This window comes from Caretta caretta, chromosome 22 (assembly GCF_965140235.1).
Source record: "Caretta caretta isolate rCarCar2 chromosome 22, rCarCar1.hap1, whole genome shotgun sequence".
NCBI lineage: Eukaryota > Metazoa > Chordata > Testudines > Cheloniidae > Caretta > Caretta caretta.
Genome location: NC_134227.1, coordinates 22,974,595 through 22,998,736, shown reverse-complemented (window position 1 = coordinate 22,998,736; position 24,142 = coordinate 22,974,595). Strand labels below are relative to the sequence as shown.

Below are 24,142 nucleotides of genomic sequence, written 5' to 3'. Positions count from 1 at the left end.
TGTAGGGCCTGTGGTTAGCTCCCTCCTCCCTCCTCCGGCTCCGGTCACTTTTTTCCTAGTTGGGGGGGGGGGGGAATCAATGTTTCCTTCTTTTCTTGTTTCCTCCCTTCTCCCTCGCTCACCCTCCCCCTCCCCCCCCAGCGCCAAGCAACAGATTATTGCAAATTCCTCCCACCCCTCCTTGCGAATGCCCCTTTGATCCGCCTTCCCCTTCCAGCCCTCCCTCGCTCCCAGGCTGACAAACGCGCACGTGCCCGGGGTACACCCAGCCAGGGGGGGCCGGGGGCTGCGTGTTTGCAGCCAGCGAGGAGCCATTCGGCAGCTGACGCCGAGGCAGCCTGGCTCCCCATGTGAGCCGCTCGCCCAGCCCGGCTCTCTCCCGCCCCGCGCACACGCAGGGCTCCGGCCCGGGGGCTTCTGCTCACGGGAGAGGCGGCAGCAGCGGAGCCCCCCACGGTCCCGCCCCGGATTCGGTCGGGGACTGGAGGTAAAGGGCGGGGAGCCCGGGGAAGTTTCCCCGCGGGTTCTGGGCGCCCGGCGATGGGGCGGGAGCTGGGACGGCTCCGCCCGCGCGTCCCCCGGTTCGCTGCTGTTCTCCGGCCCGGTGCTTCGGGAGCCGGCCGGCGGCGGCGGGGCCGGCAGTGGGGTTTTTGCCTGGAGAAGGCGCCGCACGCCCAGACCTCGGGGCGGGGGCCGCGCAGGGAGCTGGGGGCGCCGGGCTCTGCGCCCCCGTTCATGGGCTGAGCCCTAAAGCCAGCGGGGGGGTCCGAGCCGCCACCCCCAGGGCGCCGCGTTCGGGGGGCTGGTGGGGGGGAGGAGGGTTCCTGGGGATTCTAAGTGGGGAGCCCCCCCGGGTTCCGGAGCCCGCTGGGCGGGGGTGGGGAGCCCCCCCCCGGTTCCAGACCCGGTTCCAGAGCCCGCTGGGCAGCCCCCCCCGGTTCCAGACCCGGTTCCAGAGCCCGCTGGGCGGGGGTGGGGAGCCCCCCCCCGGTTCCAGACCCGGTTCCGGAGCCCGCTGGGCGGGGTCAGTCCAAACCCATCTCCCCTGGCTGGTATTTTAGCTTACATGTAAGCAAGCCCCCCGCCCCCATCGGGGTCTCCCCCGCCCACCATGGTCTGTCTGTCCCGGGGGGCAGCTGGTCCGGGACCCAGCCCCCCATGGCGGATTGTCAAGCAAACTCTGGAGCCGCGGCTGTTTACAAGTGGCGGGGAGGCGGCTGGCTGGCGCGGTCCGGCTGCCGGCGACGTGACCTGGGAGTTAACTAGGAGCAGCCAGGGCCCTGCTGGCCATGTGTCCTGCCCCAACACCCCGGCCCCCACTTCCCCGCAGCCCCCCCCCCATTTACAGCTCCTGCCCCCAGCAGGCAGCCTGCCCCTCCCTAGCCCCCCCCCCCGTCCAGCCTGCAGATTAGCCCCCCATGCTCCCTCCCACCAGGGATTCACCCCTGCCCCCAGTGGGCAGAGCTCCAGTTCCCCCTTTGGGAGGCATGGGGGGCATGCATTGTGCCCCCTACCCCTGGTTGGGAGTTGGGGGGCATGCCTGGGAGGCGTGCATCCCTCCTGCTGCCCCCCTTGTCTGCAGGGCAATGCTTTGTCGGCAGCTTGGCCTGGGCTGGCACAGGAGGGCGCCGGGTGCTTGGAGCAGGCAGCCTGCTGGAGCCCCATTGTTCACGGTGCGTCCCCCTGGCTGCCGCCCACCCAGCTACTTGTTGGCGCTGCGTGTGCACATGTCTCTGTCTCTTCTTTTCATTGTGAGTCCTTCCATTCCAGGCACGTGACCTGCCTTGTCGTTTCCATGCCAACTCCCTGGTACCACGATTCCCCCTCTCTCACATGGTTGCCTGGATACCAGTTATCCCTGCCTGGTATGGAAGGATGCTCTTGTCTTGCCTGCTCCCCTTCTCCCCTCTTTCACAGGCAGCCACACAAGCGTGTGGACACCCGTACAATCCAAGGGCAGAGATACCTTAAAGATATCAGTGCTAGGTGGATAGTCTCACAGGCATCCTCTAGTGCACACGTACAGTGTGATCCGCTTCCACGCACTCATACGAGCATGCACACACAGTCACTCTCACAAACACAGGCACCGTCTTGCACAGTCTCTCACACACACACCCACATCTTGCATACTCATCCAGACATATGCACAGACAGCCTCACACGTGCACACACCTCTTCTCACAGTCACAGACATCACTTACACACCCTCACTTCCACTCACACACACCTTCCCATACGCACAGCCACATCTGGAAAGCAGTCCTTTTAATCTGATTTTAAAAAAAAAAGTCCCCCTTGTCTAATTGGGTGTTGTAATGCCCGTGGATTTGGAGAAGAGCAAAGGAGCATCTAGTTGTGTATATCAAAATGTTTTGAAATACATTTTCTTATGTTATTAAATATTTTAATGAAGCTGCAGTAATATAAACAAATCAAACACTTTATCCCACAGAGGAAAAGGGAGGCCCTATCTATCTCTAGCTACATCTTTAATTAAAGAGTCCTGAAAATTGTATCTCTGAATCCATCCAATAGAGTTCAGATCCGGAAGGAGTGATTTGCAGGAGGGGCAGTGACAGGTGGCATATCTGGGTCTGTATAAGCTTTACAACGTGAAAGAGCAGCCTCTGAAGAAATGTTTTCAAAGCTGCATAAGGATTGTGACTTTTGTTAGCTTCCCTTGCACCATTTCAATGTTGTTTTGAGGTGTCATTGTGCCCCCGTTCTCAACACGACATGAAATTTCTACTCCTGTAGGTTGTTTTCACTAGCACCTAACTCTGTGTTGAAAACAAAAAGAAAACCTTATTAAACAGAGGGAAACTCCCGAGAATTAAATTCCTTTTCCCATATGGAAAATGTTTCTGCAGAAATACTGTGTGGCTTTGAGTCGAGCAGCAGGGGAACAGCAGCTGCGGAATGACAGATAACATTTTAGATCCAGAGCTGTTCTAGACGCTGCAAACCAAGGACAGTAGTTGCTAATTCCAGGCTGAGGGGAAATGTATAAAACAACATTCGTGTTACAATGTCCTCTGTAGACTCTCTGAGGAGTCTGACTGATGTGGGGTGAGTTGGTTGCCATCTTGTTGCTATGAGATTTTTGTTTTACTTTTACGTTTTATTTACATGTGATTGCTTGACACATGCCGGCCTGGATAAAATATCGCACATAGATGTGAATTTGTCAGTAGTTTAAACTTCTGTAGTGGGGACAACTTTCATGGGGGATAAGTCCATCAATGACTATTAGCCAGGATGGGCAGGGATGCAAAACCATGCTCTGAAGTGTCCCTAGGCTCTGTTTTCCAAAAGCTGGGAATGGGCGACAGGCGACGGATAACTTGATGATTACCTGTTCTGTTCATTCCCTCTGAAGCACCTGGCATTGGCTGCTGGGCTACATGGGCCATTGGTCTGACCCAGTATGGCTGTTCTTATGTTCTTAAATATGTCAAAGTAGAAACTTAAATCTGTTCCTCTCACATGTTTGCCCTCGAGGTGTTTCTTTCCATAATTGCAAATTATCCAAGGACTGGTCCTGGCACTTGCTCAGGCTGGGGTGCAAAGTGCTACTCCCGAGGGCATTCTGTGCCAAAAAATAAAAATTCTGTGCACAGTATTTTAAAATTCTGTAAAATTCTGCAAATTGTATTTGTCAAATAAATGTGGAGGATCCACCATGGCATTGGGGACCACAGGCCACTGGATGAACAGAGATGGGAGATCACTGTGCAGCTCCCACCAGGACACGGACTCAGCAGTGAGGCTGCACCCATCTCTGACACAGCGCAAGGACCTGACCTGCCCCAGAAACATTCCAGGGCCCTGCTGCTCCGTGCCAGGTGCAAGGCAGGATCCAAGTCCGGAGGGTGTTAATGTGGGGGGATCCAGGTGTTGGTTGAGAGGGTTCTGTGTGGCGCAATCTGGGTGCAGGCGGCTCAGTGAGGGGTTTGGGTGTGGGGGGAGATCTGGATGCACAGGGGCTTGTTTGGGGGTTCTGGGTGCAACAGTAATGGGACTGTGCAGCAGGTTCACATGAAGGTGGTTGGGAATCAGTGGGTGGGAGGGTCTGGGTGTGGGGGGGGTTAGAGCTTGGCTGGGTGTGGAGGACTCAGTGGGGGGTCCAGATGCTGGGGGAGTGGGGTGGGGATCCATGTGCAGCTGGTTGGGGCTCGGTTGGGTGGGAGTCTGGGTGTGGGTGGCTTGTTGGAGTGGTCCAGGTGCAGGGGGAGTGGGGCTCATCGGCAGGGGGGGTGTTTCTGAGTGTGGAGGGTGAGGCTCGGCGGGAGGGTCTGAGTATGTGTGGGTCTGGATGCATGGGGGTTGGGTGCATGGGGAGCAGTTCCCTGTACAGGGATTCCTCCTCCTTCAGCTGAGGAGCGATGGGTGTATTTGCATAAGATAGTCATTACAGTGGTCTCAGTAGGTGTTGAACAAATGAATAGAGGGAACGTTTATGAAAAAAACCTAAACAGAATCTCCATTCCCAGCAGCAAACTGTACAATGTATTGGTTTGGCTTCGTCGAGAGGCTTTTATTTGTCCCGCTCACCTCCCTCACAGCGGACGCTGTTAGTTCCCAGCCTGGCTTGCTCCACGCAGCCTGCCGTTAGCGCAGCGATAATCCCATTTGAGATACTCCTCAGAGAAAGGACTAGCTTGGCTGTTTTCGATCTGCCAGGTTCTATGTTATGAGATGCACGTCATGTTGACGAGCTGAGGACTGAGGGCCAAGACAAATACCTCCAAACTGATTTGGCAACCATTCCTTGATGTGTTAAGACATGACTGCCTGGAGCCAGGGAAAAAACCTGCAGAAGACTTGTTTTGTGTGATCTTATTAGTAAAGGAAAGGGCTTAGGGCCAGGGGAGGAGGAACAGAGCCTCGTAATTTTGTCGAGTGTGATCTGTGATCATTCTTGTGATCTCATTGTTCTTGATTGACCCTAATCACGAGTGATCCATGTGGCTTCTGGCCTTTTGGTGGCATCTGAGATTAGATCACTCAGTGGAAGCCTGGATTGAGGTTTGGATCCCCGGGTCTCCTGAAAAGCACTAGGATTCCTTTGAGCATCTTCTGCTTTTGGCAGAGATCCCAAGCCTGCAAGTGACAAATTAATCTTAGCAAAAGCTGTCTTGTGTCTCCCATCCTACCAGCATATGAATCAGCACAGACCTGGAAAGTCTTGCATGTTACAAGGGTGTAGGCTGGAAATCTATCATGTAGGAACAAGAGACATAATAACAACAATTGCATGAGAAGCCAAATTGATGCTGACGTGAAATGGCAGAAGAGCACATTATACGCATAGCTGCAAATGTCCATTCTTACACGTACACTCGTACTTCCTTCAGGCAACTGAACAGACCTGTCAAGGGCTCTGGGGCTTTGCAGGGAAATTGGAGATTTTAACTCGGTCTGAGTTTTGGGAGATGTCCCGAGGACACTTGAAGGAAGAAGGCGACTGCCCAGCGTTAATTCTGATGGCTGAGACTTGATGGGCTGATCTATTTGAAACAATTAAAAATAAGCATTTAAATTTTTTTTCAAGTCTCTTACAAATCACCCATCTTGTTCTTGAGGAGTTTTCAGTGTTGTTGAGGGGCTGATCAACCTGCAGAAGAGATTGTGTTTGTCTGTCTGGCTTTCACCCTCCCCACCTCAGTAATATGAGGAGAATGAAAAATTACAAGGGGGGATTTTTGAAGAGAAACAAGGAAATGGGGAGAGAGATTCATGACTTTCATTATGTTCTGTATAGGGCGGTTCTGAGGGTGGCATGTAGGTTAGAGGTACAGAGAGCGCAGTGACCCCGTGATCATAAAGTTGAAAATATCTGCCTGCCTTGGGTGTGGCTGTGTGAGAGGTGGGGTAGCGTGTGTGTGTGAATTCTGGCTGCTGTCCCATGTAGGCAGCGTTTACATGTGCTCTGCCCTGACTTTGCATTGGTGCAGATGATGGCTCCCATGCCATGTGCTGGGATGAGAGCCCCATTGCTAGGTGGCCATGAACAGCTGAGCTGCAGGAAGGACATTGCAGACATAACACATGTCCTCCCCTCCTGCTCCCCATTAGCCCTCTGCTGCCACACAGCATCTGCTAGCAGATGCTAAGTAGTGATTTCCCCTCCGGCTGGGGAAGATTGTGCAGCGTGGAGATAACCTCTCGCTAGTGCTGTCCTCTCCCTGAGAGATGAAGGGTGACTGGGAACTGGAGGTTTACCTGTACAGGCAGCTAGTCCTTCTCTGAGAGCCAGCCCGAGCCTACGTGCATCGCATGGAGTGACACGTGTCAACAATGCCACTGAAAACATTAACAGTGTATTTATCACTTGGGTTATGGCAACACCCAGAAGCCCCAGCTGAGATCAGGGCCCCTGGGCCCTATGCGCTATGTAGACAACCCCTGCTCTAAAGCTCTTACAAAGGCAGGACTGTTATCCCTATTTTACAGTTGGGAGAGAGGCGCAGAGAAGACTGTGACTTGTGCAAGGTCACCCAGCGGGTTAAGGGCAGGAATCGAACCCAGATCTCCTGAGTCCCAGTCCAGTACCGCTCACAAGGCCACGTGCATCCTTCCACACCCTGTTGCTTTGTGAGCTGGGGGCCGAGTTTGAGAGCGGATAAATTCCAGGCCTGGTGACTGTGTGGTTCAGCATGTTGAGGGAGCCAGGCCTCTGCCAAGTAAACAGCCAGCGGTGGTTACTGTGCATTGGTGCCTCCTGCTCTAAAGCCAGGGTGAAAGCAAGGCTGCCCAGGCTGGAGGGTGGTAGGTCCCTACGTAGCTGGCCAGGGCCCTGCACTGCACCAAGGGGAGGGGCTCCTGCAAATGTCAGATTTGAAGAAAATTCAAGTGGGGCCCAATAAACGAGGCCCCCCTGTTTGGCCAACGATTTGTTCACCAGATGGCCAAGCTTTACTTCAGCAGCTCAGCTCCTGGCCCTGTGTTAGCGTGGCGCTGGATAACATACACAGTGTGGCCTGATGTGTGATTAAGGCCCGTAGGCACTACTGCAACGCAAAGGAGAGTAATGGTAATGACCCAACAAGCACTGTTAATCTCTTGTTTCTTTGGTGAATGCTGTCGCAAGGGAGTGTGAGATTTTTTGAAAGCAGGGCAGACAGCACGGGGAGACTGTGTTGTCTTGGTCACAGTAACTAGGGACTGGAAGCCAGGACTCCAGGGTCCTATTCCTGATTCTGCCACTGACATGATGTGTGACATTAGGACAAGTCGCTTCACCTCCCTGAGTCTCAGTTTTCCCCATCTGTAAAATGGGGATAATGGTACTTACTGGCCCTACAGGGTATCCTGGGAGTCCTTGGCAAAAGATGCTGAAGAAGGGTGAGTTACTATGATTTAATATTAACAGCAAAGCAAACAAACTCTCTCACCCCTTCCAGAGAAACAGGCAGGATCTTCACTCCTGGGGATTTTAGGGGGAAGTCACTATCGCAATGAGTGTCATGGAAATAGCTAAATGAATGAAAATGTCGTCAGGATTACTGGTGATTGGGCATGGTGAGCACAGGGGAAGCTGGTCCTTACAAATGCTGGCTGCAGTGTCTCACTGCAAATGGAAGGGCCTGATGCAAATGCCACTGAAGTCAACAAGAGTCTTTCCATCAGCTCCAATGGGCTTTGGATTCGACCCTATTTGCGGAGTGCCCTGGTTTGTTTCCGGTAAGATATTGTCCCCCAAAGCACCCCCATATTCTGCTCCCTGGACCAAAACTTCACCCACACCCAAGCCACGAAACACCTCCACCCTCCATTGGCTGGGTCTGTAGAATGGGATCTCATGGCTGCCTTGGCTCAGGAATTTTCTCTCTCAGCGGCCTTGTGCCCTCGTATCTCCCACCTTGTTACCACAAGGAACCAGTGAATAGTCGGAGAAAGCAAGAAGCACTGCGTAGGTGACTGTGGATTAGAGGGCTCTGCACTGGCATATCAAGGTGTTCTGGTGGCTAACTGATTGCGATGGCATCAGAATCCTGGTGCGTGCCTGTGTGTACATGAATGTGTGCGTATAGCCCAGGTTGCAAAATTGTCACAAGCATTTGTCAGTCCAGGCACAAAATCTCTTGCCTGCTGTTTCCATGATGATGACAGTGAGAAAAGTGAATGACGCTTTACTGCTCTCTTGCAAATTGTGGCTGGCTGTAGGCGAGATGGAAAGGAGAATGTCGTCCATCTGGTGTAGCTCTGCTCAGTTTTCCCATGTGTCTAGATCTCTATTTATAATACAACAGGGAAAAAACATGTTTTGATTAAAGTCAGAGGGAACTACATTGCCTTCCTGACTGGTGGGGATTTGTGTGTATGTGTTTTAGCAATATCTGATGGTTACAGATTTGGAGTTACTGAGGGGAAAAACATTTACAAACGGTGTTTATTAAACTTACAGTTTGGCTTGAAGAACCCAGTGATGGATGGGGCAGTTCTTCCTGAGATAATTCAGACACTCCTTCCGCAGCTATACTCATTATTTATACAGTGCCCTACTGTAGGGATGCCTGTACCAGAGGCAAATAACAGCTCCATGGCTTGGCCAGCTTAGCCTAAAGTCTAAAGGCAGTGCAATGCAATCAGGCTGTAGAAAATGTTTGCACAACCGTTGACATTTTTGCTTTTCTCATTTTATTTCAGTCTCACAAAAACAGCTGTCTGTCTGATTTTATGAAAAGCCTATGACATTTCACACAAACATACTCATTTGAGGGAGAAATGGGCTCATTTTTCACTCCAAAATGGTCCTGTTCTTTCTCTAGTGAGAACCATGACAATTCTGCACTTTAATCGGTATGAAGATGACTTTTCATGTGCGAAAAATCAAATTTTAAATTATGTTTCAATGTGAAAAATACCCAATTTGCTAAATGTCATGAAAAAAATGGAACTCTGGCGCAAAACCCCCCAGGAACCAAATGGAGAAAAGAGGCACAAAAAATGTTAGAAAACAGGTTTTCCCATTTGTCAGAGCCAGTCCAGACTGGTGTAGGTTACCAGAGCTGGGCTGCTCCCTAGGGTTGCAATACAAAGTGTACACTGCTTAAACCAATGTGGTCTTTCCCTAAGCCCTCCTTCCTGGCTGCGGTGAGTTCAGACAAAGCGGGAAGATATTTATGTATGTCTGTATTCATCCAGTATGTGCCTGTTGCACAAGCCTGGGGGAGTGTTTGCTTCAGTAAAAAATGTTTCAGAAGCCCTTTCTCAGTCTTTACATGCAGTGTGTGGAAGCTTTGCCCGAGCCAGGACTGAGTAAAATCTGACCGTACGTCCTCTGGGATTTGGCCCGTCACCGATATGTAAACTAAATTCATTCATAATGTGCTGCTCACGGCAGTCCTGTGGCATGGAGTCTCTCAAAAGCCACAGTCCGCACTGTCACGCAGCCTGCAGTTAAAGGGATGGGGCCTCTCGGGTAGGGAAGACTGCTGCTTTGGGTCTGCCCGCTGCCCTTAGGGCTGTTGCTGTAGTTGTGAGAACTGGAGTTGGGCTCTGGCCTCGACGGGTGCAGTGCAGCGAGTCTGAACTGCCGCAAGCAGGAGGAAAAGGAAACCCACGCAAAACGTCTCTGACTTATACAACTTTTTTTTCTTTTTCTTTCCTGGCTTCGGTGGCCCCCCGGGCAACGGAGAGCGAGCCATGCCCTTAATGCGCGTAGCAAAACCTCGCTGCTCGCGGTGCGTAAGAGAACGCCCCCTTCTCCAGAGCTGCCAAGTTACCGGAGGCTGTGCCTCAAAGCTGTAGAGCACAAGTCTTGGACACAACCTCCGCGGTGTTTTAGCCAACACAAGCACAGCGTGCGCAGGCCCGGAGCTGGCCTGTGCATGTGGCAGAAGACAACTGTTCTGCACTCGGTTACGTGGGTGTAAATCGGGGCAAGCAGGGGCGCTCTGTAGGGATGAATTACTTTTACTGACCTCGTCCCATCCTTTAACTCCCCTCCCTGCACCCCAGCTACTTTTAATTTCAGATCAAATTGCAAGTTCAAAGTATCTCATCAAGTGTCCTCTTGTCCGAGAGGGTTTGCTGCAGAAGGGCCAAGATGCAATTTCTGTGTGAGGTTAATTGATGTTTTTTATTAAAATCTCATGTTGCCTTTCAAATGCACAAATCACAATGCAGCAACACTGTGACTGTGATTGGACCTACTGGGACCAAACTTAAGGCTGGTGTAAGTGGGTGCACTCGCTCGCCCAGGGGGTGTGTGTGCCCCTACACCCTTGCAGAGATCTCCCCCAGTTTTAGTTCAGTGTCTGACCTCTTGGTTCCCCCTGGCCTGGGCTTGCATCAGCCCCCACATTTCATTTGCAGTTTTGGATTCAAACCACAAACTGAAGCGCCAGGCAGGCTCACCTGAAGCCGTTATGTGTAAGGGCAGAAACCACTTAGCTTTGCCTGGGTTCCACCTATTAATATTACTTACTGGCAATGCCCCAGTCAGGATCGGGGCCCCATTGGGCTGGGTGTGCTCTACAATGAGATAGGGAGAGACAGCCCTGCCCTGGAGAGCTTGCAGTCTAAAAAGACAAAGACAGATTGGGATGGGGGGAAGGATGCAACATACAAGCAAAGTGACCAGGATGGTGATGGGCACGTCTTGCTTATTTATGTCAGGTTTCAGAGTAACAGCCGTGTTAGTCTGTATTTGCAAAAAGAACAGAAGTACTTGTGGCACCTTAGAGACTAACCAATTTATTTGAGCATAAGGTTTCGTTGAAAGTGCATCTGATGAAGTGAGCTGTAGCTCACGAAAGCTTATGCTCAAATAAATTGGTTAGTCTCTAAGGTGCCACAAATACTCCTTTTCTTATTTATGTCATTTATTTATTTCCATATTAAATAACTGATCCTTACTTGCCACTCTGCCTAGCTCCTCTCGGGTCTTTTCCCTCACCAGCTAAAGCCATAATTCTGACTGGAACGGTCTGGGGAGGTTGAAATGTCAGTGGAGCTGTTGTGGGTTTGAGTTAGAAACCAGGTGGAAACGGACCTGACCGTTTCCATGGCTCCATCTCAGGGCTCTGGTGGTAGTATCACAAACCAGAGCGATTTCCCCTGGGCTTGCCATGCACAGCATAGATTTGTAGACTGTAAGGCCAGAAAGGTCCATGATCATCCAGTCTGACCTCCTGCGTAGCACAGGCAGGGAACCTCCCCAGGGATTCCTGCATCAGGCCCAGAGCTGCTGGCTGAGCGAGAACGGAACGTCCGGAGAGACAGCCAGTCTCGATTTAAAGACTTCAAGTGATGCCTGCGTCCCTCGGGAAGTTGTCCACATGGTTAATTACCCTACTAAAACGTGTGCTTTATTTCTAGTCTGAATTGGTCTAGCATCAGCTTTCAGCCATTCAGTCTTGTGTGGTCTTTGCCTGCCAGAGCTTCCTGACGTGGGTCTCCATGGACGTACTGCCCTGTAGTTCCGTTACTCGTGTGGTGAGAGATGGGATGAGAAAACACGTGTGAAACCAGATGGAGCGTTTCTTTGCTTCCTGGCCAAGGCCCTCAGCACAATGCTGGCCTGCCGCAAGATTGGCGGGTACCTACCTACTCCCTACTCTTAAGGATCAGCAGTGTGAATATGGACATGTTCCCCACACCAGCACCTTCAACCCTAACCTGGATGCAGTTGCTACTATGCAAAATCTGGTGTGCTGTAATCACTTGGGATATAACAGGTGTCATCAACTCAGTGCACAAAGATACACCAAAGCCCAAATCTCGGAGCATAAGGTAGTAAAATCTCATTCCTTATGCAAGTGAGTGATAGGGAAGGGAGGTGCCATTTGATTTGCAAAAATCAACAGTCGCATTTGCGTCACCCTCTGCTGCTAACAACTTGCATCTTCTTGGAGCTCAGTGTCCCCTGGATCTCAGGGACTAGACACAATGAGACAGATTTTCCAAGAGGCCTCAAAGATTGCACTCGTGGTTTTGTATCCATGTGTCTTTGTCCAAACCTGTTTCTATGTGCACAACAGCTTGTGTGTGTGTGTGTGTGTGCAAACTATGTTTGAGTGTGCAGATCCTGAAGTGAGACACCAGCCTGATCTTCGCATGCAATTACATGAGCATAAAAAATTGCATGCAGCTCTTTGCATATGCAAAATATCTGGCATCATTGTAGAGGTTGCTTCAGAGAATGTGACCCAGCATGTCATTCTCTTTCCCAGAGCTTTGTTCTCTACAAATCATTTTGTTACCAGCAATGGGGCTGTCTTATGCTGCAAAACATGCCCCCAGACATACATCACTGACTGTGTAGCAGGAATCACAAGGCCATATTGTTTGTTTTCCATGTGGGACACTTGTCTTGCAGCATACTGACTGTCGGACTCAGCCTGAAGAGATGTCTCCTGAGAACTGAGGGCCTTTTTCATTTCACCTGTAACTGGCTCAGCAGAACCACAGAGAGGCATGAATTTAAACAGTGTCTCCCCGAACGAATGTGCTCCCTGATTCCCCATGCCACCCTCTGCTGCCCATATAGCTATAGCCTGTCTGTGTAATGGCTATAGCGGAAGCTGATTCACAGGGCAGCCCCGTGCTAGTGGGTAGGAAAGTAAGTAAAACTGTATGTGGTGTAACTGGGCACATAGGACCCATGGCGTCACTGGCCTGCAGCCTGGGGACTCAACCCTGTAACTTGCTGATTTGCTAGAGTTTTGAGCCTGCTCTGCACTGGTGTGAATGGCTGGGGCAGGGCAGAACCAGGCCCATAGCATGTGGTTAATCTGTGACAAACTGGGGTGTGGCTATCCCACTGCTGAATTGCTCTTGACTATAAAGTGACTGTGTCATGGAAAGCCTCTGTGTAGTGCGTCCACCATGAGTTAGCAGGCGTGTCACCTCTCTGCTGGGCCCGAGACGCTGAGCGATCAGCAGTCAATCATCATCTATTCAAAATAAGCCCCTTGGGAGTGCTGGGAGAAGACACTTGCTCCTCTTGTCTGCAGGCAGGGGTGTGCGAGAGTAATGGAAAGGTGCCAGGAGCCTAGAGAGGGACTCACAGGAGGATGGGAAGGGATCCAGCATGGAGCCCGGGTGGGATTTCAGGCCACAGCGTTGTTGTTATTATTTTTTTTTTAAGATAAACTTCAGACTTCTAAAAAGGTCAAGTAGAAAACTGTCAGCCTGGTTCACAGGGGCAGCCATGGTGCAAGCGTCGCGCCAGGAGCGATGTGAATTTGTGTTGTGTGCACAGAGAGATGCTGGGGTGGGGCTGCCCAGCCATGTGGCTCCATAGCAGGTCCTGTGTCAGGGTCAGCGAAGGGGTCGGGCTGCAGCCTCCTGTATGAGCCTGTTAGTTTTTCTGTCTCGGCCGCTTTCTTTAAGTTTGCTGCCTAGTGCTGGCGGAGCTCTGTGCTCAGGTGCTCTTCCATATTTATCCTTTTTAAAGGGCTCCTGGAACCATGCTCAAAAAGAGCCCGTTGCTTGCCTCCCGTTGCCTTCTAACTGCCAGGATCAGAGCAATTCCTGGAGAGCCACTGGCTTATTTATAGTCCGAAATAATGACTCTCCGATTTCTCTCTGCGGAAGGCGGATAAGCCTGGTTTCTTTGGCTCCTCCCATTGAGCCCTTCCCCATCTGTATCTGCTAGTGGGAGAATGGAATTGGTTCCTTGGCAAGCGGAGGAGCTGACTGTGCTCTCTGTGCAAACCTGGAGTAACTCCAGGGGAGCGAACTGGATCACAGCGGGGCCCCAAATGGTTTCTGAAAGGGAGGAATGACAGCACCAGGGCTGAGCACTCCCTCCTGCTCGGTAGTGCCGGGGAAGGTGAAAATTAGGAGGTCAGGTGCAAATTGCAAATCCCTGAAATAGAAAAAGCGCCAGGGACTTCTGGCGAGAGGCTCGTAGGTTGGTGGTGATGTGCTGTTAGATTTAGGGCTGTTAAGTGGGAAAGTCTCTGAATAGGTGTAGGAAATGCTAGCATTAATTCACAGGTACTTCCAGTATAAAGCATTATGCCAGTCCCAGAACCGCTAGAGGTGAGACACCAGATGCAAATATCCAAGCAGGAGGCTGGAGGTTTGCTCTCCATGTACCCAAGAGGAGCTAATTCATCTGCAGAACCCTTTATACAACTGCCTCTATAGTATTAGAAAGCATTTTCCCATAGGCTTGCTATAAACACACACACACGGAGATGAGAAGACATCTACGCGCATTAAGCATTGTCAGCTGAAGTTTGAAAAGTGTTTTTTTTCCTCCTTTTGCAAAGACAGTAGAGGCAGGGCGGGGTGGGAAGTTGTAGCACAATGTTCCTTATGAGACAAGCTGGTCACTTTGCAAGTGTGGAGCTAACAGGCTGGTGAAATGGAAAGTGTTATCTTGTAGCAATTTTTAGGTCATTAATGAGATACCAGCATAGGAGAATTTAGAGGGATAATTCTACTTGTTAGATACTGTTGTTTGTAGCTTGCCCAGAGCAAAATGAGATAATGACAGATTCATGACTGAATGATTTTCCTCCATAAAAAGCAAAATACATATATACAAGCAAGGGTACAAATCCTGCTTACCTGTGTCATGCAGGCAGTTGCATTGAAGTCTTTGGGGGGCTTTGAGCCTAGCAAGGGTGAGTTTGGGGGCTCTGGTAATGGAGGAGGGCAAAAAGGACAGCATGGGCCAAATCCCATGAGATTTCCAGCTCACATAGGATTTCTGGGTGGGCGGGAGCCCTTGCAGGATTTGGCACAAGATTTGGAGCCATGTTAGGAGCCCTGTGCTCAGGGCCACGTCCCTTTTGCTGGATTCCAGCAGTCAGCCCATTATCTAGGTGGAGTCACCACTTTGGGGCTGGGAAGGAATTTTCCCCATACCCCCGGATTGGTGAGGCAGGTCAGGTTTTATTGTCTTCCTTGCAGCACATCCTAGGGGTTGGGTTCTGGGCAACAGGCGGGCTGGGATTCTCCCCCTCCTGGAGGGCACAGTCTGGCCCTGTGGGAGAGTCGTCGTTGCAAATGTTGGCAGGTGCCCAGTGCGGGAACGAGCTGATTTAGGCCCTAAAAGGTACCATGGCGGGCATCCTGAGGGCTCCTCCTTACATAACGGGGGCATTGTGCTAGGCCCCTGGGGGCAGAGGCAAACCGGGGGTTGGGATGCTACCCGGGGGACCCCTTGCAATGTGTTGTATGGCAGTGCTGGGGGGCGGGGGTTGAGGTCTTAAAGGGGGCGGGATGTGGCTGGAGGCGCCCAGAGAACCTCCTAGCGTGGTGATTGGCTCCCTCTGTGGTGGGCGCCCGCCAAGAATTGGCAGAGGCTCAGTGGGGTATGAGTGACTGTGCAGGGCCATCCCACGACGGGAGTCGAGGATGTAATGTGACTCTCAAAGGAGCGGCTGGTTAAAACCCATTCCCCATGTCCCTGCTGCGTCCTGCGCAGTGAGCACCCCAGGACCGTTTGGGCTGTGAGGGTGGGCAGGGCTTGGCTGACAAGCGGTGTGATGACAGGCTGTAATAGGGTTAGTGACACCTGATATCACAGCGGTGCCTGGGTCCGAGTCTGCAGTTGCTGCCTCAGTGAGCTCCCCAGCGCCTGAGATCTGTTTGTACTCGGGCTGCTTTGGTGCCAGAGGATGTGGAGTGGGCTCAGTGTAAATGAGAATCAGGCTGCACGGACTTCCGTGGAGTCAGGCTGGTGTAACCCTGACGTGACCAAGTGGAGAACTGGGCCCACTGGTTCTGGGGTATGTCTCAGCCGTAGTATTTGTCAGATGATATATTCAATGCGTAATAAATCATTGACGGGCTGTGTCTTTCAGTGAGCATGATCCATCGACAGAGGGAGTCAAATCATGCAAAAAATGTACCTGATAAATAATTTATTCTACAAACAATGGCATTATTAATAGAACATCAGATTCAATTAACACCATTCATTCAGCTCGACTTTTGACTCATGGAAATAAATGGTGTGTTGTGCTCTATTGTGTCTTTTGCACGATGCACACTGTGCAGTTTGAGTTTGATAGTTTCCACGATACTCTCAGAACAGTATTTGATATTTTTAAAGTATTTTGTTTACTTACCACCCATACAGAAAACAAGGCCACACATTGCTGGATCATCAGCTGCTGGGCTGGCTTGGTGGTCTTTTTAACCCAATAATTGCGTGAAATGAAGGTGTCTCATCATATAACGATAACGGCCTGGGCATGCTGCACCAACTGATCCCCATGTTTTGCTGCACAGTGGAAAGTAATGAACCCGGAGCCTGGGAACAGCAGCAGTGGGAGCTACAGGGAAGGGAAATTAAACCAAAGCCTGTTTGGATAGAATGTGTTTATTACAAAATGGCCCGGTCTTTGTGCAGGGAAGAGACGGATCATGATGGGATGTGGGTTGTTATGAAGAATGGCTATCACTCCGTCAGTGCGCACTGGGCTTTTACAGCACCGAGATAAACCAGGAGGCTGACTTTGCTGCCCTTTCACATCCGCCTGAGGTCCCTGCTCTGAGGCGCTGACCAGCCAAGGCCCTTAACAGGTGGTGGGATCCCAGCAGATCGTCCCTCTTTCCTGGGCTGAGTCCTGCTGGCTGCAGGGGGATTCCACACAATCCTTTGTGGAATTGGGCCTTAACAAATGAAATTCTTAAAGACTGAGACTCAATGGCCAGCAAACAAACTCTGAAAATGCTCCCTGATACCGACCGTCCCTGTCTCCTCTGTGCTGCATTGGGAGATGAGAGAGCTCAGCACCTCACAGGACAGGGCTCAGACGTTTTAAGGGCTGGTGTTGTTTTCTTTTTTTAGCTAAGAGAGAGATTTGTGAGTGGAAGGAGCTGTCCCCACTGAGGTCAGCTGGGTCACGAAATAGCTGAGGAAGGCCCAGGTGATGGCATGTAGCTAATTCTGTTTGGAAAGGATGAATCTAGGGGGAGTGAGGGGCAGGGTGATGGGGCCGTGCGGGTGGAGAGCATCCCGCTCACTGGCTCTCGTAAGAGCTGACATCCATGCAGGGCTGGGAAGTGTTTCTACCCAAACTAAATTATGCAGAGTGAGCGATATGTTCCCCTTGAAGAAGAGCTCAGTGCTTTGGCTGAGGAGTTATTCTGTGGTGGCTCCCTGCAGGTTACTTACATTATGTACACTGCACTCGCTGCCTTCCCTTCGTTTTGTCCTGGTATTTGCCTGGTCTGTCTTCGTTTGAAATCCACTCTCTTGTTTCTCAGACCCCTCGTCTGGTATCCAGGAGACACCAGCTGCTAGGGCAGCCATGGAGGTGCTTGATCTGAGAGACCTCTGGCTTTAAAACACACACATACGCTGGGCCAAACTTAACCTTGGGGTAACTGACATCGTGAGGTTCCACCCGAGATGATCCTGGCCTTATTTTCTTTGCCCCCTGGCTTTGTTTTGTTTGGTCTCTTGGTTCCAGTAACTGCTCTGCATCCCTTTCCCCTCTTTGAGGCCCAAACTGGAGCTGGGACAGCAAACCCCAGCAGGCTGCATGTTGGGAGTTGCAAGGATCCACCACGGCTGCCAGCATTTAGTGGATCCCAAAGGTAGCCCTTTGGGTTAGGCCTCGAGTGAGCCTTGGACAGGTGGCTTTGTGTCCTGACACCAAACCCCTATCAGGTGGATTTCAATGAGCAGGTTTCATCAGTTCCCTATGGTGGCTGAATGATTTCCTGCTTAGGGGCAATCCCCCAGAAGCCAACTGTGAAAGAGAGGGAGAAATGAAATGGCTCTCAGGGGATATAACTTCACCCTCCTTCACCCCCAGCTCTGCCACTTACGGCTGAGCCACCAGCACCTTCCATCCTGCTAAAGAACCGACAGACGTTTCACGTGGGCATTCGTGGCAGATGCCACGACGTTTCCTGAGGGTGTCTGGTGACCTTGGTAGGAGCCATAGAACGTCACAAGCCTCCAGCCTCAGTGGGACTCATGCTAAGTCATGGAGCTATTTTGGCTGATGAGTGTGCGTGCCTCCAACTGGGAGCTATTTATTGCGGGTAGAGAATATTCAAATGTTCCCTTCCCTCTGCTGAGAAGAAGAGTACCCCCGACTTTCTCTAGCAATGCACACCCCTCCGCTCTAGGTGTGGGAGGTCTGACGGGGGTGCTGATGGGGCATTTCTGGCTGGGAGTGTATCTCGGCGTCTGACCAACTGTGGTGACTGGTCACACCAACGTGACATCAAAGGGATGCTCATGGTGGGTCAGCGCTTCCAGCCTGAGCTAGGCAGAAAGCACATGGCTTGTGCTCCGCAGTGCCAGGGGAGGGGCACAGGCCTCTTTGCTGGCCCTTCTGGGCATGCATTGCGTGAATGCTATTCTGGTGACTGGTGGGAATGCAGTTGCCAGGCCAGGGAGCGTCTCCATGGCAAGCCGGGGACAGCAAGAGGCTGTGAGGTTATCATTGACTCTCAAGCCACGCAAGCCACTTTATGCTCCTGTATCTGGGGAGCTGTGGCTTGGTGCCCAGCTCAGCTGTCCGGATACTGTGCTCCTGGGTACAAAGCAGCACCATGGCCCTGCCAGTGAGCACGCTGCTCCTTGATGGAGGAGGCAGGGAGGGAGCAGAGAGGAGAGAAATATGAGACTTAGGGAGAATAGGACCCAGATCCGCCATGGGCAGCCCTGATGCTGTTCTGGCCAGAGGGGCATCAGCAATGCCAGGAGAAGGAGCCCTGGGGAGACGTCTCTCCAAGGCCGTGGCAGTCGTGGGAAGGAAGGGGTGTAACCACGGCTCTGGCTCGACAGAGGTTCAGTCTCCTGAGTCAGGGGAAGGCTTTGTCAGGGCTGAGCCACTCAACACCAGCATCTCTCTGCATCTGTCACCCAGGGAATTGAATTGCTGCTCGGAAAGGGCTCCTTTCTTGTCTGCGTTATTCCAGGCCAGCAGCGGCAGCTGTGTTCCAGCTGTGTGTATCAGCACTGCACAGAGCCTCTCTGTCTCCTTTCCCCCGATGTGAGCAGCTCTCGCAGCCCAGCCCAGCTACTGCCACTGCTATACCATGTATGGTAATATAGTCCGACGGGGCTAGGGGCGGGGGGACGGCGGACTGTGCTCGGTGCCCAGAGGAAGGGCGTGGAGACGGTCTCACAGGCCCTGCTGTGTTGGGGGGCTGGAGCAGTGCGCAGTGACTCTCCTGATCCGGATGTGCTTTGCCGAGCTACAGCAATGGGCGGCTCCAAACATGGGTGCCACACCCAGACGCAGGCCAGCAAGCGCTGTGCAAGCAGATTGATGGCCCTGCCGAACGCTGAAGCGTGTGTGCGTGTGTGTGTGAGGGGGGTAATACATCCCACTTTGCAAGGCGAAGCTGGGCCCCTCTCCACACTGGCCTCATAGCCACGCTAGGTCCAGCATGTCTGAATGCAGCCCTGGCCAGCAGGGGCATGGGGATTTTTGTGCTGAGATGACCCGTCCAGGTTGTCTGAAATGTGGTTTTATTCCCTAGCTCCGACAAACTCCCTCCCTCTCCTCGCTGATTAGGAACCCAGCTGGCAGGGCTCTCACCCTGGTGGGGGCTGGTCTGTGGGCAGGGCTTCCTCTGAGGCCAGAGGGGGAGACGGGCATTAGCACTGGCATCTAAGCTTGACTCTTGTGTCATGCGTATGGGGCTGCATCTGGTCCAGTGTTTGATTCTCAGCACTGGAAGGTCCTGCCTGGCCACTCCAGGGGCTTGCTGGCTAGCATTACTGGGGGAGTAACGTCAGGTGGGCTCACCCCCACTTTGGGCACTGCCATACGGCCACTAGGGACTCATGGTGCCATGGCTGGGGTCCCATCTAAATCCAGATGAATTGCCTCTAAGTCAGCGATGAAACCCGCAGCACCAGCCCAGACTTGAGCGGAGCGCTGCAGCCAGGCCCTTCCTGGCATGTCCTTGCAGCCCAGCGTTGGCACCCAGTGGCCGGCCGAGTGAGTTGCTGAGAGGAGGTCGGAGCCAGGGAGGGTCAACCTTTGGAGGGCCAGGGGGATGTGTCCCCTCATGGAACAGGCAGACATCTTGCCCTTCCACACCAGTCCTCAGGGTCCCTGCTCCCTCCGCCTGGTCCCTGGCAGCAAACAGAGCCAGGAACTGCCCACACTGGCTGCAGGAGGGTCACAGAGCCAGTGCAGCCTCAGGCAGCATTGTGTTCTGGTGGGCTCCTAGCCTTTTCCAAAGCTGCACGCAGACCTGCAGGCTCCTCCGGGGCTCTGGTCACCAGTGGGGAGGGAGCTGGGTGTCTTGTCCAGAGTGTTTTGGAAGCAGCTGAAGGAGACCCCAGCAATGTGAGACTTGCAGAGCTTAGTGCAGGCGCTCATTCTTCCCCCATGACATTCTCCTCTCAGTCCTCCCTGCTCGGTTCGTTCCGGGTGAGTGTGGTGCTGGGGGAGGGTGCCGAATCGCCTCCTCTGTATATTGACCTCCTGCGCGTCCGCGGTGACCCATCGGAACCATCTAGTCGCGGGCTGTGGCCCATGCAGACCTGGCCTCTGGGCACAGGTTGCTACTCTGGGGCTAATTGTGGTGGTGATTTTTCTGATGTGGATGCCTGGCCACTCACAATGGGATTGAGAGCCAACAAACTCACTTCACATGGGGCCCTGAACAGGCATCTGGTGGGGGGACTCTGCATGGTGAAGCCCGTCTCCCCTGCACGTCTACTGGTATGGCTCATTTTTACATAGGTTCACTAGGGACCCACCTCTCTGCAGAAGATTCATTCGTTTGCAGTTTCATCATTGTGTCCCTTTTTGTTCCAGGTGGATCCATGTTCACCACTCACCAGGCATCCACAGGTGAGCTGCAGGCCCTGCAGGGGCCGTCTTTGTTCTGGGTGTGGGGTCCTGGCTCATGACCGGGCTCCTAGGTGCTACAGCAACCCAAATAATGAATGGTTCTAAGGCCAGAAGGGGCACTAGGCCGTCTAGTCTGAGCTCCTGCCTAGCACAGTAACAACAAGCTCAGAAGCCAGGCTCTCTGGCCAGCAGCGCTGCCCATCTGAGTGCACCGGCTAGTCTAGTGCTGCATCTGCTCTGCAGCCATGACGCCAGCTCCGGCCAGCATCACTCCGGGCAGCGAGGCGGCATCACCCGCTGACTGATTTGTTTCTGAGCTGGTGACTTTGTAGACGGTCCCTGAGCGGGCAGCTCCCTTCAGCCCTGTGCATTCTTCCCAATGATCCGAGGTGGGATCCGGCGGGATCCGGCCTTGTCACAGTTATAAACCATCCCTTCTCCCATCCCGCTGCCCTCCTGCTGCTGGGCACTGCCGGCTCACCAGAGGGGCACCAGGGACCCCCTGGCTGGAGAACTCCGCTCCCTGTGGCTGCATACAGAGCAGAGCTCAGGCTGGCTGTGCATCCTTGGAGACGGTGGTAACTAGCGTGACAGGCTGAGCATGGAGAGCTCCTCGAAGAGATAGGAACAGGCCAGCAGCTACCGGCTATAGCAACCCAGAGCTCTTCGGTTCTCAGCACCAAGCAGCTCGCTCTCCATGCTATGCAGAGCCAGAGCAGGTAACATCATACCTGCATTTCCTCCTGTACCAGGAGGGCTGAGACCCCCGTGCCTGTGACTGCAAGCCTGGCAGCAGCATGTTGAGCTAGCCCTACCTGTGGAGACCAGGTGACCCCGAACCAGGCTCCTTCCCAAACACCCCCCCGCCCGTCGCCTGGTGGATGTGCACGCAGGACACAGGTGTCGTGAGCGTTCTGTGGAACGATTCTGGTGTGAGTGCCCTGCATCCTAGGAAACGGAGAGAAAGTTTTGCATGGATTCTTTGCCAAGCTTCATCCTCTCAGCAGTTTGCAACGAGCTCAGCGATGCTCCGTGACTTCCCCATGGAAATTCTCTTAGTGGCAACTTGAAGAGAGAAATTCATGGTAATGGCATACGAGGCTTGGGAGGACTTTTAGTGCCTTCATCCTGCCAGGCACGAGGGCCCAGGTGTGTTTGTTGCATCTCCAGAAAGACACGGTACAGTGACATGGATTCTAAGGGCCTTTGTGGTGGCTATTTTTTTCCCCTTGTGGTTGTGTTTGGTTGGTGTATGGATTTTGGGTCTAACACTCGCCCGCTGCAAATTCAGCTGGCCGAGACTGATGTGGAAAGGACTCTGCCCTCTAATGATATTTTGTTTATAGCTCTGCAACAGTCAGCACCTGAAATTAACAAAGAGGAAGTGAGAGGGGCTAGTTTGTAGCCTCTACAGATCCATTTGGTGTGACCCTTCAGCAGCAATTCTCTAACAAACCCTGACCCCAGTGCTGCGGGTGCACCGCTGGTGTACTCACACACTGGTGATGTTCCCCATGGCTAGGTGCTGTGTACCACGGAGAGTTAATTCTAAAGTTCACAACCAAGAGCAGTGTTGAAACAAAACTCATGCAAATGTAAAGGTGCCAGACTGACGTCCCTGGAGACCAGCGCCCTTTGTTTATCCACGGGGCAGGTGCTGGGCAGTGCCTCATCACGCTGTCCTGGAGGCGTGACTCCTGAGAGGGGAGAAGAGTTCAGTCCCTGGAGCCCACTCACTCCCTGGCCGAGACTGACAACCTGGGGACAAAGCCATGGTGCTTTTAGTGGTGTGGGCATTTGCTGAACTGAAACCCACCACGCTCGTGTCACGCAGGCCTCCTGCACCCGTCAGACCTGCCAGCACAGCTGGCCTGGCCTGGCTTTGGTACCCACCCTGAGTTCGATGGCTGGGAGGCCCATTTCTCGCACGCGCCACACGGCACTTACTGGGTTTCATTTGCTAGCAAAGGCAGCCATGTCGCTTGTCACAGCGGGCAGCTGGGGAAACCAGGGCCACCAAGTGAGAACAAGTGGGGTCAGGAGGAGAGAGGACTCTGCAGACAGTGGGGAGTGAGCAGCGACAGTGGGAAAGAGGCATAGTCTGACTGGGGAGTGCGTGTCCCTCTGACAGCCTGTAGGGTTGTTCTTTTGATGGTGCATCACAGTCCGAGCAAGTGGTTTCTTCCCACTCCCCCCGTTCTGTCCCTCCATGGAACAGTCGTCAGCTGACTGTGGGAGTCGGGCTCTGGCCCTTCAGAGGCGCTGCGGCTGCTTTTTGGAGCCATTTGATTATGGGTGAGCCTCCCTCGCTAGCGAGGCTCCCACCTCCGGCTGGGCAGAAGAGCAGTACATTGGTATCGCTCCGGAGCACTTGCAACTGTTGGCCAGCAGCAAAGCGGATAAACAAGCAGACGGACCCGAGAGAGAGAGAGAGCTGCTGGCAGGCTGCAGTGTCAAAGCAAACTCTCTTTTCCTGAGCCTTTGAGCTCATCCTCCCTGGATGGAGCCTCCATCTGCAAAGCATCAGAGCCAGGTCGCTCTGGCAGGAGGCATCCACTGCCTCAGGAAAGGGAACAGCTATGTCTCCTCCCCAGATGGAAGCAGTGGAGAGGGCCTCCTGCCATTCCCCATGTGCTCAGTGAAAGTTAACAGGCAACTTAAGCATCTCTGGGCACTGCAAAGTGCTCCATTTAAATCCACGCACCTCACAGCGGTGATTGGCGATTGTTGCTTCTCTTGTGTAGCAGCGTGCTGGCTGTGACTCTGTGGATAAGCTAGTTCAGGGCTCTCAGCCAGATTAATCCCCCTCTTCCAAACCAGTCAAATAAACAGCAGCTCAGGAGTGTGGAACCTCAAACCCAGCCAAGGTGCTCTTCCCATCCGATGGCTGTTTGGGGCTCTCTGTGAAGTGAGTTGGGGGGTTCATATGTTCCCCAAATGTCTACATCAGGTGCAAAGAAGGGAATTTGCTACAGTCCCCATCTCAGCACAGCTGATCTCAGCTGCCCAGCAAAGGTTTTCCATAGTTACAGATCAGCTGTCTGTCTAGGGCCCATTGAGACTGACCGTGACTTCTCTGTGCTTTGAGACAGGCCTTTGTGTGCCAGGCTCTGCGGTAGGGAATGGGGGCTCTGGTGGGTACTTCCTCCTTTTCCCTTTTGGGACTGATCTACAGTGGGAAACTTTGCAAGCCAAACAGGACTCTTGCTGCAGTCTCCTGTGCAGTGAGCCATGGAGACACCCCAGGGTCATCTAGGCTGCCTGGTGACACAATCCACAGCTGGAGAAGGGCCATTTCATCTTGGGAAGCAGTGACATCCAATGAGATTAGCATAGGAACGAGGCAGACCCCTCATCTCTGGTGTGGTGTGTCCAGCGGGATTTCCTTG

At 52.8% G+C, this 24,142-nt stretch overlaps 1 protein-coding gene across 1 annotated transcript in view; it reads left to right on the top strand.

Moving 5' to 3' along the window:
• The first annotated feature begins 226 nt into the window (after positions 1-226).
• Positions 227-24,142, top strand: part of FXYD6 (FXYD domain containing ion transport regulator 6) — a 51,808-nt gene continuing 27,892 nt past the window's right edge. The window contains exons 1-3 of the mRNA XM_048827162.2: positions 227-487; positions 1,771-1,865; positions 20,718-20,753. Of these exons, the coding sequence (XP_048683119.1) occupies positions 1,796-1,865; positions 20,718-20,753 (106 nt within the window). The 5' untranslated portion in view covers positions 227-487; positions 1,771-1,795. The remainder of the gene's footprint in view (positions 488-1,770; positions 1,866-20,717; positions 20,754-24,142) is intronic.